The sequence below is a fragment of the Oncorhynchus clarkii genome, chromosome 15 (assembly GCF_045791955.1).
Source record: "Oncorhynchus clarkii lewisi isolate Uvic-CL-2024 chromosome 15, UVic_Ocla_1.0, whole genome shotgun sequence".
NCBI classification, from domain to species: Eukaryota; Metazoa; Chordata; class Actinopteri; order Salmoniformes; family Salmonidae; genus Oncorhynchus; species Oncorhynchus clarkii.
This window is the reverse complement of record NC_092161.1, coordinates 25,792,500-25,811,290: the sequence shown is the minus strand read 5'-3', so window position 1 is coordinate 25,811,290 and position 18,791 is coordinate 25,792,500. Positions and strand designations below refer to the sequence as shown.

The following is an 18,791-nucleotide window of genomic DNA, read 5'->3' as shown; positions in this document are numbered from 1 at the left end:
CAGTCTCAATGTCAACAGTGAAGAGGTGACTCCAGGATGCTGGCTCTTCGCTTCTTCATATACAGCGCATTCGGAATGTTTTCAGACCCGTTGACCTTTTCCACATTTTGTTACGTTACATCCTTATTCTAAAATGTCTTAAATTATTTTTTCCCCTTCTACACATCTTATGTTTAATACATTTGGAAAAATTCATAAAAACTTGTTTTCGCTTTGTCAGTATGGGGTCAGTGAAGGGGACTGAATACTTTCCGAATGCACAGTACCTTGACATTTTTTTTATCTGAAAACCAGTTAGTATCTGGTGTGACCAACATTTGCCTCATGCACGCATCTCCTGAACGAAGTTGCTGGATGTTGGTGGAAACTGGAACATGCTGTCGTACACTTTGATACAGAGCATCCCAAACATGCTCAATGGGTGACATGTCTGGTGAGTATGCAGGCCATGGAAGAACTGGGACATTTTTAGCTTCCAGGAATTGTGTATAGATCCTTGTGACATGGGGCCGTGCATTATCATGCTGAAACATGAGGTCATGGCAGCTAAGAAATGGCATGGTATCTCTGTACATTCAAATTGCCATTGATAAAATGCAAGTTTGTTCAGTGTCCATATCTTATGCTTGCCCATACCATAACCCAACCGCCACCATGGGACACTGTTCAGAACGTTGAGCAAACCACTCGCCCACACAGCGCCATACACATGGTTTGCGGTTGTGAGGCCAGTTGGATGTCCTGCCAAATTCTCTAAAAAGACATTGGAGGTGGCTTATGGTAGAGAAATGAACATTCAATTCTCTTGCAAGATCTCTGGTGGACATTCCTGCAGTCAGCATGCCAATTGCACCCTCCCTCAAAACTTGACACATCTGAGGCATTGTGTTGTGCACATTTTAGAGTGTCCTTTTATTGTCCCCAAGCACAAGGTGCACCTGTGTAATGATCATGATGTTTCCTCAGCTTCTTGATATGCCGCACCTGTCAGGTGGATGGATTATCTTGTCAAAGGAGAAATGCTCACTAATAGGGATGTAAACAAATTTATGCACAAACTTTGTGAGAAATAAGCTTTTTGTTCATGTGGAAAATGTCTGGGATCTCTTATTTCAGTTCATGAAACATGGGACCAACACTTTACATTTTGTATATATATTTCAGTTAAATGTTGTTGACACAGTTCTGTTCAAAGAGCAACAGTGCTACCAGTATACTAATGCTGCTCCCAGAACAGCAACAGAAAAGATGACACAGTACAATTATTCTCTTAGAGTAGCAGAAGACCCTGTTGGCTCAAACTGGTCTCAGAGCAGCAATATCTACTGTGGTTGACACAGTTCTGCTCCAAGAGCAGCAGTGCTCCCTGTTCATTCATGCTTCTACTATAACAGCAACATATTTATCTGGCTAGCTAGCCTGCATGCTTAAATTGGTGACCTAAGGCTAAAACTGTTGAGCTAGCTAGATTGCTAGCTTGGTAACTAAGGATAAACTATAACAGTTTAGCCTTAGTTACCAAGCTAGCTAGCGAGCCTAACAGTTGGCTAGCTAACGACATTAGCTCGAAAAACACATTTTAGCTAACTAACCCCAGCTTGCATCACATTTAATATTTAATCAATTATTTAGACTAGCTGGAAACAGGACATTGATGAGCAAAATGAACAACTTGCTAGCTATATTGAACACCCCCTCCCCCCACCACTCTGTTTGGTATTCCCGTCACCTCTCCATTTTCATTGGTTGCCTGACACAACCAATCATAATCCTTTATTCTCTGAAAACATGTTTGAGTAAGTAAAATTCCCATGAGCAACCTGCTCATCCATATGATTGAGACAGCGAGTGGTGATCTGATTAGTCTTTATGCCTCTGAGGCCCCCTGGTCTCATCTTATAACACGCTACACGTGGATCTCTCTCCTCGGGCCTCTCTTCATCTTGATTTCTCTCCCACCTAGAGTGCAATGTCTTGAGGGAATTCGCCTGTGCTGAGCCCCACTCCTCCTCTCTGCATCACAGGCCTCCCACTCTTCCTCTCCTGTTGCTCGTGTGTGCTGCATGTGAACACAGCGGTTCAATTGGCCAGACTGATGGGATGTTGTGTCTCTGCGTGTTGTCTTTATGGGGAAACATCATTCTGAATGGCAGGATTTATTTTTAAACCTCAGACGATGATTGGTGTGTCCGGATGAATCATATACCCTTTGTGGTGGGGTGCGTAGGGGAGGGGGGTGGGGAGACAGGGAGAGAGGGAGAGAGGGAGCAGAACAGGAGATGGGTGAAATCTGATCGCTAGGCCCAGGCCAGGCTGTGTCACTGACTCATCTTTCTTTTTGCGATGGTGGTGAGGGGTGGGGAACGAGGGAGGGAGCCAGGGTCAATGAGGTCATCACGTCTCGTGGCTGGCTCATGACTCACATGCCTTGGCTCAGTGCATGCATGACAGGGGCAGCAGGATGGCACAGACACGCGACATTACTATAACACCCCTACACTCTATGCATGTAGCCCACACACTGGCTTGAGGGAGGTTTTAGTCCTGAATCATAGCTGTCTGCCAAGCAAATAGTTGGAGAAAGTCCCTCCCCTTCTGCAAACAGAGGCCAACTTTTGCATCCTCTAATCAGATGCAACACTTTTCTGCTGGAGGCTAAACATGACATCAGCAGGAGGCAAGTGGCTACAGTCAGTGGACTGAAGACTTCCAATCCTAACAGTCTAACAATGTCTGTTATGACACTGAAGCTGGACTGTGCTCAAGGTGACATCCCACTGAGCACAGATGTCAGTTTAGTTTTAATTTATACTTGGTTGCGTTTTCAACTAACATGAATTCAACATGAAATTAACAAAAGATCCCCATGTCATTGGATTTACGTTAAAAGTTGTGTGGAAAAAAATACGAAATGTCGTGAAGTTGATGAATTTTTGCTAATCCAATCAGTTTTCCACGTCGATTCAGCGATATCACAAAGATGAATGGTGTGTCCGGATGAATCATGTTTTGGGTTGAAATAATGTGGAACCAATGCTAATTCAACCAGTTTTTGCCCAGTGGGTTTGTTACAGAAGTAAAAGATCCGGATCTGGTGTTGATTAAACAAACAAGATATATGGCTTATAGCAGCGATATGAGATTCAGCACAAAATGATGGCATTCAGTACCACAAAATAGTGGACAGTGGCCGTCTGTTGCAACCCGTCCACACTCGGCGAATCTCAAGCTTAGTACAGCTAGCCTGCTGCAGCTATCTTACATTTTCCAACCCAAACCTTGAGAAATTTAAATAATAGGAAATTATTCTGCAAGTGATTGAACCATACATTTCCGGTGCCCGTAATTGTTTGGAACGATACGCCTACAGTGCTCAAGGTGATCATGCTTTTCTGATTAACTGCTTGTGTTTTTATAACATATTTTTTTCTTTGGGGATTTTTTTGGCAATTGGAATCATTTATGGGTAAATCTCATAGTCCATTGGATTATCTATTCAATAAATAGGATTCTAACATCTCAGAGTAATATAATTCAAATCATCAAATCCGTATAGTATTAACGTAACCAGCACTGCCAGTGGGTAGACCGCCACCCACAGAGATCTGTAGCTCTTCATTTTATCCTCAACAAATCCCAATTCTGGTCCGGACACCTACACAGCTTTTTCAGCATCGCTGTCATCACTACTAGAGGGTCCCCCGTGTTGCGTAGGGGTTCCATGACTCACCACGCTCCATTGTTGAGCACCCCCGTCCTCCGCCCGCGACTAGACAGCGCCGTTGTTAAAGTTATGAATGTGTAATCTATTTGCCCATTATTTCTCCATGTCTAGGTTTGGCCCGATTGATTGTGTTAAATTGAGACGAACTGCTGGAAATCAGATGCTTTGGGTAATGTCATGTTGACCTCCTATTACGCACATGTAGGTGTTTAGCCTGTGTCACGCTGCAAGGGAAAACAAACACATCAAGCAACACGTGTGTGTATGGGCCATAGTCATCGGTGGGCTTCACACGTCATTAAAATAATACATTTATCTGCATTGGATGCTTCAATCTTCTGGATGTCCTTAACTGTGAGGCCATAATAATGATATGGATGTGTGGTTTACAGAAATGAATCAATAATCGTGATTGCAGTGATGACATGACATAGCAGATTATATAGGCCTATCATGTAACACGACAGGACATAGGCTATTACCCTACTTAGTACTATCTGGCCTCATATTGTAAACACTATAGCACACCTTTGCAATACTGCACATCAAATCAACAAAATGAGGACCAAGACTAATTGAAATGAATAGACTGATGCATATTCATTGGGATTTTGAGACCAGCTTATTATGGTTAGTTAAATGGTTAGTTATAAAACATGGTTGGTAACACCTTTTCAGCCAACCACTTTCACTTGTCATCAATAACCCCCCATTTAAAAGTTGTGAGACATTGTATTTTGTGCATGATAATAAGTTATTATCTGAGCCGAGATGTACAGTGCCTTGCGAAAGTATTCGGCCCCCTTGAACTTTGCGACCTTTTGCCACATTTCAGGCTTCAAACATAAAGATATAAAACTGTATTTTTTTGTGAAGAATCAACAACAAGTGGGACACAATCATGAAGTGGAACGACATTTATTGGATATTTCAAACTTTTTTAACAAATCAAAAACTGAAAAATTGGGCGTGCAAAATTATTCAGCCCCCTTAAATTAATACTTTGTAGCGCCACCTTTTGCTGCGATTACAGCTGTAAGTCGCTTGGGGTATGTCTCTATCAGTTTTGCACATCGAGAGACTGAATTTTTTTCCCATTCCTCCTTGCAAAACAGCTCGAGCTCAGTGAGGTTGGATGGAGAGCATTTGTGAACAGCAGTTTTCAGTTCTTTCCACAGATTCTCGATTGGATTCAGGTCTGGACTTTGACTTGGCCATTCTAACACCTGGATATGTTTATTTTTGAACCATTCCATTGTAGATTTTGCTTTATGTTTTGGATCATTGTCTTGTTGGAAGACAAATCTCCGTCCCAGTCTCAGGTCTTTTGGAGACTCCATCAGGTTTTCTTCCAGAATGGTCCTGTATTTGGCTCCATCCATCTTCCCATCAATTTTAACCATCTTCCCTGTCCCTGCTAAAGAAAAGCAGGCCCAAACCATGATGCTGCCACCACCATGTTTGACAGTGGGGATGGTGTGTTCATGGTGATGAGCTGTGTTGCTTTTACGCCAAACATAACGTTTTGCATTGTTGCCAAAAAGTTCAATTTTGGTTTCATCTGACCAGAGCACCTTCTTCCACATGTTTGGTGTGTCTCCCAGGTGGCTTGTGGCAAACTTTAAAAAACACTTTTTATGGATATCTTTAAGAAATGGCTTTCTTCTTGCCACTTTTCCATAAAGGCCAGATTTGTGCAATATACGACTGATTGTTGTCCTATGGACAGAGTCTCCCACCTCAGCTGTAGATCTCTGCAGTTCATCCAGAGTGATCATGGGCCTCTTGGCTGCATCTCTGATCAGTCTTCTCCTTGTATGAGCTGAAAGTTTAGAGGGACGGCCAGGTCTTGGTAGATTTGCAGTGGTCTGATACTCCTTCCATTTCAATATTATCGCTTGCACAGTACTCCTTGGGATGTTTAAAGCTTGGGAAATCTTTTTGTATCCAAATCCGGCTTTAAACTTCTTCACAACAGTATCTCGGACCTGCCTGGTGTGTTCCTTGTTCTTCATGATGCTCTCTGCGCTTTTAACGGACCTCTGAGACTATCACAGTGCAGGTGCATTTATACGGAGACTTGATTACACACAGGTGGATTGTATTTATCATCATTAGTCATTTAGGTCAACATTGGATCATTCAGAGATCCTCACTGAACTTCTGGAGAGAGTTTGCTGCACTGAAAGTAAAGGGGCTGAATAATTTTGCACGCCCAATTTTTCAGTTTTTGATTTGTTAAAAAAGTTTGAAATATCCAATAAATGTCGTTCCACTTCATGATTGTGTCCCACTTGTTGTTAATTCTTCACAAAAAAATACAGTTTTATATCTTTATGTTTGAAGCCTGAAATGTGGCAAAAGGTCGCAAAGTTCAAGGGGGCCGAATACTTTCGCAAGGCACTGTACAATCAGACATCATCTTTATTTATGTCCATTCTCTGGTGATAATGGAGGACTTTTGCTGAATGTAATTTCCACAAAAAAGTACCAAGTCTATCTCTGTATTCAAGAGGCAACAGGTGCAATCTACCAAATTAATTTAGCAGTTTCAATAACAATGAATATAATATGTGAGCTATTGTCTAGATTAAATATGATTATAGACTAACTTACTGTCATTATCAAAATCTGTTTTAAACATGCAATAGATTTATATGGGGGGGTCAGTGTCTGACCAATAAAAATGTAAGACTATTGTTTTTTATCTATACTGTTTGGGAGGTCATTGAGGGATTGTCGTGTTCAAATAAGCAAATGAACACATATAGCATTGATTCAGGAATTGAGGAAGCTTAAAGGTTAGATTGACATACACAAGTAAATTAACTGAACACATAGTAGTCTATAGACTCCAATTAGAACATGAACAGAACATGCTGGGTCATGATTTCCTTAGGCCAACCTCAAAAGTCTCCACACTCCTCATTGAATGGTGACTATTTCCCAAATCATCTTTCTTCTGTCTTGTCTTTCTCCTTCACTTTGCTATGATTAACTGCATGCCCCTGTGGCACCTTCCCCCAATTAAAAGCTCCTTTCAGCAGCCTCTTGTCTTGTGTGGAGAGAAGACCATTTCTGTGAGAAATATCTGTGTGCGCCTGCCAGAAAATACTGTCTGCTCGTTGGAAGCACACCCACACCTTCTCCACCCGCACCAGTTTTATAATATTGTGTAGGGTAAGTCTATAGTGTGTGTGTGTGTGTGTGTGTGTGTGTGTGTGTGTGTGTGTGTGTGTGTGTGTGTGTGTGTGTGTGTGTGTGTGTGTGTGTGTGTGTGTGTGTGTGCGTGTGTGCGTGCATGCGTGCGTGTGTGTGTGCCTGCGTGTGTGCCTGCGTGTGTGCGTGCGTGCATGCGAGTGTGTGCGTGTGTGTGAGTGAGAGAGTGTGTGAGAGAGTGTGTGAGAGAGAGGGGGGCATTTGGCTTACAGTCAGTTGCCTATTTATTGCTATTAGATTGAAATGGCTTCTATTAGGGTTATAAAGTGATGATTATTTGACGTAAGCCTTTATTGTTAGTAGTTTGGACTTGAATCGTGTGGAGCTTATGACCCTTTGCAATCAATACCAATAGGCTATCTGTTTCGTGCTGCAGTAAAGGATGTGAATGTCTGTAGCCTTTAAGCCACAGTTGGCTATTTTCTAATCTATTACACTTGCATCCTCGCTTCAAGCGCGTTGTTTAGTATACTATTACATTTTCCCACATCAACTTTGCTAGAACGGGTCCTCAACCTTAGGGAAATCAGTGGTTGTTCACTGCCCCCTCGTGGATACAACCAGTAGGCTACTGTCACAGAAACGAGGAAAACATGAATGAAAGCAGTGCGCAGTTTAGGCCTACTTGATGAAGAAATCAGAGACGCGCGTTGTCATGGCATTCGACATTTATGACGTAATGATAAAGTAGATCGCAATGTTCTATATCAATTTAGCGCCATTCGCGACACCATCGTTGTCGCTTTCTCCCAAATTCCCATTTCTGATCAGTTTCTATCGTCTGAGTCGTCTGCGGTCCAAAATTATTATTTTATGTGCGAGTGTTATATAAGATCAGTTCTTGTAAGTATTGACTGTATGAATTTAAGTTACTTTATTTTAGTTGTTTTATCTAATGAAGAAGCTCTCAAATATGTTTATTATGACCGCTATAGTTAAGCAGTCTGCCTGAATTTTGATTTATTCTCATAAATCAATTATATATCACCTTGGTTAATGCTGTATGCTACTGAATTACTTCTCATGACTTGGTTTGTTTCAAAAGTTGGCCTACATCAGATCTACCATCAAGGGAAGGTATGGAGACTCCGGAAGGTGACCAGTTCAATCCTACTCAGGAAATGCAGTGTCCATCAACTGTGGTGTGTATTTATTCCACATGCATGGGGATTGCGTACTGTATGGCAGGCAATGTCCTCGCTATGCTTCCCTCATTCATACTGTAGGAAACCACATGGAGTGATGTTTATGCCATTGCCCATGTTAAATCAGTGATCACCCTACATAAAGACAAAATAAAGTTCTGTAAGAAATAATAGACCGACAGAATTCATTTCAGGAAATGAAGAGTTTTTTCGATAGTCAAATCTATGACTTGAATTTGGTTGACAATAAACGTATAATGTTAATGTTGTAAACCACAAGGTTCCATGGTTGGGATGTGTATAGGCTGTGGGGTCCACCCTGGTCATTCCCTAGCCACACCCATAACCATTTCCTTGTTTAGAAACCGACTTGATTTTGCAATTTCGTTTGTGACTCATAGCCTGATCCTACAGCCTACATGTGAGTGCATTTTGGTTAGATTCTCTATGGCAACTGATTCATCTGTGAATGCACATGATGACTTGCATGACATTTGTGCCCTCTTGTTGTTTTTTGTGCTGTTTGACCATTAAAATGTTGTCTGTGCACTGGATGAAGGGCAGGCGAAGTGTGGAGATGAAAAGTGTCGCGAAGGAGTTCTTCTGTCTCACTGATGAGACAGACCAAGGGAGGGTGAGTGTGTCAACACGTGGAGCCAGTATGAGGCGCAGCCACACTCCTGGACACTGCAAAGGGAGTGAATCTGTGCTGCGTAGGTGAGTACTTCCCGTTTATTGGCATGCTAGTTAAGTATAGATAGCAGCGTCCCGGAGTAGTAGGCGTGTCGAAAGAAATGGGGAAAGAAAAATTGAACAGGGTTTTAGAGTAGCCTATTTTGTTCAGTCGCTTTCTGGAAGTGCATGGAGGATGCTTAAGCATTTTAAATCACATACAACTCAAACTTTTATGAAAGCAAACATGGCAAATTGTTACCGTTGTACAAAGTGCCATGAACAGTATTGTTCACTCTTAATACTTTTCACATTCACACCTCTAACTTGCATTAAAGCAATCGTGACGAAACATGAACACCTGCCTTCAGGTTCACCTAATTGTAATGTTTTGATTGTGTAACGTGCGCGTAGTATCAGACGGGTGTCAGTGTAGCCAATTTTCCCGGGAAGCTCACTTCGGAAATTGGTCATCAACTCATGTCTGCCCTTGTGTTTAGAAATGAGGCATCGACAAGTTTAATAATGGCATTGCGTATACTAGCCTATACAATTGCAATGAAATGGGATACATGTAAAATGTTCACAACATGAAAGCATGTTAAGATACGTGCATTTACATGCAATGCTTTTCCACTGCCTGAGTTATTTCACGACACCACCATTCTGAGTTTCCCAAACGTCCTCAAATTAATTTCGATGCGCAGTCATACACAGTCATGTTTCCACAAATCTGCACTCGCTGACAGAAAGTCAGACCAATACATGTGCTCTTTCGATACGCCTACTTTCTTTCGACACACCCAGTCTCTGGCCGCCTTATCGGGCTGCAGCTATCCCTTTCTCATGTTAGTATTTACAGTGATTGGCCAGCATAGGCCATGTACTGGTGCATTCAAGACAACTGGGAACTCGGGAGAAACGATGTCATATGACGTTGGAATTTGGAGAATTCCGAGGTCCCAGTTGTTTTGAACGCGGCTTTACGAATCAAGAGACTTCTTTCAGGACTGTGACCTTGGATTATAATGATGGTGATGACTATGATGATACAGAGGGAATCGCTGAACATACAACAAAACCAGAAGTCACAGAAGGTACTAATTATTTCACTCAACAATACAACTAGCATAACAGATAATAGGCAGTGGAAATAATGTATCAGTTATTGACACTTCTCTCAATTACAGTCTATTTGCTTCTGTGTTTAGAATGGATGTCAGTCATGGAGGCAAAACTCCCAGAGTTACCAGTTCATAAAAAGGAGACCTCAAGAACGGTAAACAAGAACAAGGACCTCCCATGACGCAGACACAGAAATATAGAATTAATTAAACAATTCAAACATATACATAAATAGAATTGATTTGAATTTCAGAAATGTGAGTCTCCAAAAGAATATATTCAGCTCCAAAGTGATACAGGTACAGTGTACACTGTAGACATAATCATGATGTTCTGTTAAATCAACAACTACCTATAATCTCTCATGCCAACTAAGAACTACTTAAGCAGACTGACGCTTGTTTTGTTTTCAGTCAAAGAAAGAACTAGCTTATGTCCTCAGAATGTTAGTCTGCAGTACTTGGCCTATAACGTTTACAATTAAAACTGCTCTCATACAGTATACTGTAAATGTTGGCATTTGAAAAAGCATGACATTTTATTTTATAAGGGATGAGTGTACCAGAAATACAGACAAGGATGAAAGATCAGGCCAAGATACTGGTGAGTCACAGCGTACCAGAGGAGGCTGGTGGTAGGAGCTATAGGAGGACTGGCTTATTGTAATGACTGGAATGGAGTGAATGGAACAGAGACAAACATGTGACTTACATATGTTTAATGTGTTTGATACGTTCCGTTTTTTCTCCATTGCAGCCATTTCAATGAGCCGTCCTCGTGTAGCTCCTCCCTCCAGGCTCCTCTGCAACGTACTGTCTGAATCAAGGACAAGTGCCCATAATTCCCACCCGTACGTCATTATACACTCTTTTCCCTTGTATTTTCTCTGAAATTTCAGCATGAACGTTGTATGTTATACTACGTTTAAAAAAAACTTGCTCGTTACCTAAGGTTATGCCATACTTTCTGTTTCATGTTCTTGTAGATAGGCTCTAGCCAAGTACTGCAGTTGAGATTTCTCAAAACCTACTGAAAGCCCTTGCTGTTGGGGCCGCTGTGGTTCACTGTGTTTACGCTATCTGCTTTCAGTCACCACTAAAGCCTTTCAGTGAGGGATATGAGGCTGCATTCCTCAGGGACAGAAGTGAGATCATTCAGTCATTATTATTATTATTATTACAAGTCATTTAAACATTACTGTTACAAATGGAGGTATGCGTTATCATAAATCACATTGATGACATAACTTAGTTTCAAGAGATCTGAGTCTCAAACATTGATAATGATAAATGACACTAAGGGAGGTTGAAGATGGATCGTCCCCCGGCTGGTGTCGTTTAATCAGTATAATTACAAATAATCATAGATCATGTTTATGAAATATCTGCCTCCCATTGAGTCATCCCGTGATGTCTGTGTTTTGGTACTATCATGATGATGGAGTGTCTTAATGGAGGTTTCCTCTGTGAAGCCACCTGGTTTGTGTCATGAGCCTCTGTCACTTCCTGTGTTTTGCAGTGCGAAGGCTCTGCAGAAGATCAGGACCTCCTTTCTCGCTGTTCTCCCCTACGGAAAGCCTGGGGGACATACTGTACAGGAAAACCAAGCATGTGTTTGACTACACAGTCACGGACATGAAAGACAAAAAGCCTGGTGAGTCAGCCTGATAGTGGGATTTGGAAATAAAATGTATTGAACGCTACAACAAAGAGACAGATAGGATAGCATCTATTGGAAAGGCCTGGGGTCCTATTCAGTCACAATCGGTCACAGGCGTTCAGGATTAATACCAGAAAATATATTTGTATATAAGTATAGCAGTATGATATTTTTTTATTTCACATGCTTTGTACTAGAGATTAAATTAATCAAATGATGCCACATTTCAGGTGTTTCAAGGTGTGGTTCCAATCTAAACCAATGTGTTAGACCAGCCCTTCCAGTACGGAAGGGCTTCAATGTATCCACATCTAGGTACAGCCAGGTGAGTAATATACTGTAACTGAGATGATGTTCTCACACACACACACACACACACATACACACACACACACAATGGTACAGTGGTAACCTGTATTTACCTTATTTTTCAGAGAAGGGAACAATCAATTGATCAGATGACGGTGATCAGAAAAGATCATGGTAAGATCCTATACTAATTCCCTCCGTTTTAATGTACAAAGAAAGACACTGGACATACCCAATTGTAAACTGTAACTTTTGTGTTCTTGTTCCCACTTTAGTCGGTAGGCCTTTACTAATGCTGAAAGGCAATGCAAGTCTAACCAACAGTGATGGAAGCAACAACACGGATTCATTTGCTTATTCACCCAGACTCACAAAGGTATCAGAACCCTTTATTGATATTATGTTGGTATTGATATAGTAAGAATGTCATTAACGTTTTATAGTCCTGAATAAACTAAGCAACATTTATATAGCCGTTGGCTTTTTTTTACTGACATCATTGATAATGAGCCAGTAGTGGTACATGTACTAGCTTCAATGAAACACAGGAGGCCAGTGTTGCTCTACATTTGACTCAAATCATCCAACATGCTCAGCTTATTCATATGTCGAGCATAGGCTCTGCCATAACAAAATATATTGACATCTTTAATCTAGGGTAAACCATCAACCTCCTCTCAGCCAGGACCTGACACCAGGATCCCACCAGTTGTAACTAGGAAGCATTCTGACATCATCAGAGAGGCAATCACTTTATAAACTGTTGTGCCCCCCAAAATAAGCTTTTGTCCGTGTTAAAAGAGCAGATCATGCTAATTTTGCCGTTTAAAAAAAAAATGTTGAACCAGACTCCATGACCAATATGCTGTAACTTATAGGAAAGAAAGAGGCACTACTACAAAGACCTGTGTCAGCAGGTGGAGGAGAAGAGACAACAAAAAGCGAGGGAGAGGAGAAGGATTACCACCGCCGAACAAACTGTGAGTCATCTCAAGCATAATTATTCTGTTACCCATACCTTCTATATAGAGATCGGACAGGAACTTGTCACCTTTTTCAGTCACATGATCCTCATTATACCCTACCTCAAAGTAGTCCAATGGATCCTAAACCATTATCTTCATGATTGTTTGGAATAATTATACACAACAATGGTCACTGATAGTGATTGACTCAATTGGAAGGACTGACATTGACAGATTGCACTTCAATCGCCTTGTCATTGGCAGCACAATGAAACAATGCAGTTCTTCACCTGGGGGATGCCAGGGAGCGGAGCCCCAAACTACCACCTGGACTCTGTGAGAAGGAACAAGTTCAGTTCCACAGAAATGATACCCCAGGAACAGGTATCCAGGGAACAAGGGGACAAAGTAAAAGTTTTAGGCTTTTGCTTAGTATGAAAATAATATGGGTTAGGATCAGGGTTAGGATTTAAGCAACATTTCCAAGGCAGGTACTGTAGCTACACTAACCAAACATTAGCACATTGAATAACAGCTGTCTAAGTTGGTTCTAATTTGAGTTATTTAGTTACTTTGCCCGTGTTACTTTGTTCCCCGGTCTAACCCACTACCATTCACTACATAGAAGCAGGTAAACCTTTGTTAACAGGGCCCATATTCACAAGATGTCTGAATTGGAGCACTGATCTAGAATCAGTTTTATTTTTTATTTTTTTTCATGTTTGAGGTCATTTGAAAAGGAACAGGAGTACCGCAATACTCTAGGAGCTCAGATGCAATAATTTAATAACCAACGTTTCGACAGACAAGCTGTCGTCATCAGGGTATAATGACAAGCACTGCGGGTCACTAGTTTATATAGTTTCAAGGGACACACAGGTGTCTGTAATCATGGCTGGGTGTGGCTTGATTTTATTGGTTAATTTACAGATATAAATAGAACATTTTAAAAAGCATGAACGGATAACATATGATCATAGATACAATTTGGCTACATAAGCCTACAAACATTTACAATGAATAGCAAAATCACAAGAATGGCTTCAGATCAAAGTCTACGTTGAGACCGACGGGAGCAAGGGTCTTTCAATTAAAGATCCAGGCAGCCTCTCGTTTTAACAATACATTTTCAAGGTCACCCCCTCTCCTAGGGAAGGGGACTTGCTCGATGCCGATATAACAAAGGGACAAAATAGAGGTTTGCTTCCAAAAAGTGGGCCGCAACTGGGTATGTAGAGTTTTTGCACCTAATGGTGCTTTTGAGATTCTTACTTATAATTCGCGCTTCGTTTTACCCACATCATTTTTTACCACAAGGACAAGTTACAAGATAAAGAAATGCCTTAGTGGAGTTCAGTATGTGATAACACCTTTGATTGGGATCTGTTTCACTGTTTGAGGGTGTTTAAAGGATCTGCATTTGTAAGAGCCATTACACTTGTAGTTTCCATCGGGTGGAGGTGCAAATAGACGTTGTGCATTTTTGGGTGTTAAATCAGTGTTTACCAATTGATCTCTGAGAATACAACCAAGGGAGGGTCCGAAAAACACATTACAGATACAGATACAGATTACAGATACAGATCTTAGAATGTGCCAATGTTTGTGAACGATTCCCTTAATTTGTTCAGAGCACTTTGAATAGCACGTTGTTTGAGGTCATAACATAGTCTGGATGCTGATTCATAGTGCCCATTAAACCCTGTTGATAGATGGACCTCTGAATGCTGTCTTTGTTCTCTCCTCAGCTCCGCTGTAAAGGCTTCAGCGGGATCCCTTTTCATCTGCATGTCAAATGATGGCCATTTTATGGTCCCCCCCAGCCCAGACGATTGATGCTCAGCTCAGACAACTGATAAACCCATTAAACTAACGCAGTAGTAGACCAAACTCTGCGCTCTGCTGACTTTTGTCCCATAGGTGATAGATAAGTCATCAATTAGCTGGATTTCAGAACTCACTGGCACTTATATCCATTGATTAATTTACTGTTTCAAACTCCCATATGTGCATAACCACACTCAAAACAATTCTGGATCCACACATTCTGATGGTGTTCAAATCAGTTGTGATGGTAGGGATGCACATAAACAGTTATATATATGTATATATAAACACACATACATGCTACAGTGGTAATTGACAGATCAATAGCATGGTGAGATAATGAATAGAAACAGTGGCTCACTAAATATAAGATTGTACACAAAAAAAGCTGGTCGCGAAAGCCTACAGTTAAAAAATAATTTCTTTTTTTTTCATCATATTTTTAACTGTTTTATGAGTAATTTTGTATATATATTGAAGCCAGAGTTGTAGTGAAATAAAACCCTCCTGTCAGATAAAGAGAGTGGGTGGAAAGAATTGAGAAAGTCTTAATGTCAATGCTTTGTAGGTGAAGTGATGTGGAAATCTATCCTCTGATACTGACCTGATATTTGGGTTGAATGATTCACAAAGAAACAATGGGTAGTGTAACTATAGTGTTTACAAAAAGCTTTTCAACATGAGGAGCGATGCACAAACAAGCACTGATACAGTAAGCTTCTCTTCAGGTGGCCACTAACATTTGTATATACAATGTTTTTTATTTATTTTTTATTTCACCTTTATTTAGCCAGGTAAACTAGTTGAGAACAAGTTCTCATTTACAACTGCAACCTGGCCAAGATAAAGCAAAGCAAAACAACAACAACACGGCTGGTTCCCACCGTGAAGCATGGAGGAGGAGGTGTGATGGTGTGGGGGTTCTTTGCTGGTGACACTGTATGTGATTCATTTAGAATTCAAGGCACACTTAACCAGCGTGGCTATCACAGTATTCTGCAGCGATAAGCCATCCCATCCCGCTTGTGCTTAGTGGGACCATCATTTGTTTTTCAACTGGACAATGACCCAAAACACACCTTCAGGTGTATGAAATATAAAATATATTTGGATTTGTTTAACACTTTTTTGTTTCCGTATGTGTTATTTCATAGTTTTGATGTATTCAGTATTATTCTGCAATGTAGAAAATAGTACAAATTAAGAAAAACCCATACACAAGTAATGTGTTTCCAAACTTTTGACTGGTACTGTATATCTTCATCAAATCTATGCAAACTGGTCTTGTTCCTAAAGATTTGAAAATTGACAAAGTTATCCCCCTCTATTAATCTGGGGATCCAATATATTTTACAAATGATCGACCAATATCTGTACTGCCATGTTTTTCTAAAATCCTACAAAAATTGGTGTATAAGACAATATGGAAACATGTAAATCAACATTGTATTCTATACTCGCACCAATATGGTTTTCGTGGATAAAATCTTTACAGCCTTTAACAACAATGAATATGCTCTTGGCATCTTTTTAGATTTTCACACAGTTGATCATGAAATATTATTTTCTAAATTGCATTATTACAGTTTTCATGATTATACATTTAAAAAATATATATATATTTATTTCACCTTTATTTAACCAGGTAAGCTAGTTGAGAACAAGTTGTCATTTACAACTGCGACCTGGCCAAGATAAAGCAAAGCAGTGCGACACAAACAACAACACAGAGTTACACATGGAATAAACAAGCGTACATGTCAATAACACAATAGAAAAAAAGAAAGTCTACATACAGTGTGTGCAAATGGCGTGAGGTGGGCAATAAATAGGCCATAGTAGTGAAATAATTACATTTTAGCAGATTAACACTGGAGTGATAAATAAGCAGATGATGATGTGCAAGTAGAGATACTGGTGTGCAAAAGAGCAAAAAAGTAAATAACAACAATATGGAGATGAGGTACGTAGTAGAGATTTTTCAACGCCGATAGCGATTATTGGAGGACCAAAAAAGCCAATACCGGGCCTCCCGGGTGGCGCAGTGGTTAAGGGCGCTGTATTGCAGCGCCAGCTGTGCCACCAGACCTTGAAGTAGTGGTTCCCCAGCTTTTGTGGAGCGATGAGTAACGATGCTTCGTGGGTGTCAGTTGTTGATGTGTGCAGAGGGTCCCTGGTTTGAGCCCGGGTATGGGCGTGAGGACGGACTAAAGTTATACTGTTACACTAGGCCATCATTGAAAATAAGAATGTGTTCTAACTGACTTGCCTAGTTAAATAAAGGTATAAACAAATAAATGATAATAATAATCGGCGCCCAAAAATATCAATTTCCGATTGTTATGAAAACTTGAAATCGGCCCTAATTAATCGTCCATTCCAATTAATCGGTCGACCTCTAGTACGTAGATTGGGTGGGCTATTTACAGATGGACTATGTACAGCTGCAGCGATCGGTTAGCTGCTCAGATAGCTGATGTTTAAAGTTAGTGAGGGAAATATAAATCTCCAGCTTCAGGGATTTTTGCAATTCGTTCCAGTCACTGGCAGCAGAGAACTGGAAGGAATGGCGGCCAAAGGAGGTGTTGGCTTTGGGGATTACCAGTGAGATATACCTGCTGGAGCGCGTGCTACGGGTGGGTGTTGTTATCGTGACCAGTGAGCTGAGATAAGGCGGAGCTTTACCTAGCATAGACTTATAGATGACCTGGAGCCAGTGGGTCCCGGTAGCGAGAGCCAGCCGACTAGAGCATACAGGTCGCAGTGGTGGGTGGTATAAGGTGCTTTGGTAACAAAACGGATGGCACTATGATAGACTGCATCCAGTTTGCTGAGTAGAGTATTGGAAGCTATTTTGTAGATGACATCGTCGAAGTGGAGGATCGGTATGATAGTCCGTTTTACTAGGGTGACTTTGGCGTCGTGAGTGAAGGAGGCTTTGTTGCGAAATAGAAAGCCAAATCTAGATTTGATTTTGGATTGGAGATGTTTAATATGAGTCTGGAAGGAGAGTTTACAGTCTAGCCAGACACCTAGGTATTTGTAGTTGTCCACATATTCTAGGCCAGAACCGTCCAGGGTAGTGATGCTAGTCGGGCGGGCGGGTGCTGGGCAGCGAACGGTTGAAAAGCATGCATTTGGTTTTACTAGCATTTAAGAGCAGTTGGAGGCCACGATAGGAGTGTTGTATGGCATTGAAGCTCGTTTGGAGGTTAGTTAACACAGTGTCCAAAGAAGGGCCAGATGTATGCAGAATGGTGTCGTCTGCGTAGAGGTGGATCAGGGAATCACCTGCAGCAAGAGCGACCTCATTGATATATACAGAGAAAAGAGTCGGCCCGAGAATTGAACCCTGTGGTATCCCCATAGAGACTGCAAGAGGTCCGGACAACAGAACCTCCGATTTGACACACTGAACTCTGTCTGCGAAGTAGTTCGAGGCAAGCAACACTGAGGCATGCATGAGAGCATCAGCTGTTCCGGACGACTGTGTGATCACGCTCTCCGTAGCCGACGTGTGTAAGACCTTTAAACAGGTCAACATACACAAGGCTGCGGGGCCAGACGGATTACCAGGACGTGTGCTCCGGGCATGTGCTGACCAACTGGCGGGTGTCTTCACTGACATTTTCAACATGTCCCTGATTGAGTCTGTAACACCAACATGCTTCAAGCAGACCACCATAGTCCCTGTGCCCAAGAACATGAAGGCAACCTGCCTAAATGACTACAGACCTGTAGCACTCACGTCCGTAGCCATGAAGTGCTTTGAAAGGCTGGTAATGGCTCACATCAACACAATTATCCCAGAAATCCTAGACCCACTCCAATTTGCATACCACCCAAACAGATCCACAGATGATGCAATCTCTATTGCACTCCACACTGCCCTTTCCCACCTGGACAAAATGAACACCTATGTGAGAATGCTGTTCATTGACTTCAGCTCAGCGTTCAACAGCATAGTCGTTCTGCATACAAATCTGTCGTTCTGCCCCTGAACAGGCAGTTGACCCACTGTTCCTAGGCCGTCATTGAAAATAAGAATTTGTTCTTAACTGACTTGCCTAGTTAAAAGGTAAAATGTATTTAAAAAAAATAGTACCCTCAAAGCTCATCACCAAGCTAAGGATCCTGGGACTAAAC

General features: G+C 41.3%; 1 protein-coding gene across 1 annotated transcript; it reads left to right on the top strand.

Annotated features, from left to right (window-relative positions):
• Positions 1-8,623: 8,623 nt before the first annotated feature.
• On the top strand, positions 8,624-15,027 carry LOC139366829 (uncharacterized). Its single transcript, XM_071104524.1, has 9 exons — positions 8,624-8,805; positions 10,642-10,694; positions 11,404-11,538; positions 11,775-11,869; positions 11,979-12,027; positions 12,129-12,229; positions 12,732-12,833; positions 13,083-13,202; positions 14,567-15,027. The coding sequence occupies exons 1-9, from the start codon at positions 8,624-8,626 to the stop codon at positions 14,615-14,617; spliced, it is 888 nt and encodes a 295-aa protein (XP_070960625.1). The 3' UTR covers positions 14,618-15,027.
• Positions 15,028-18,791: the final 3,764 nt, after the last annotated feature.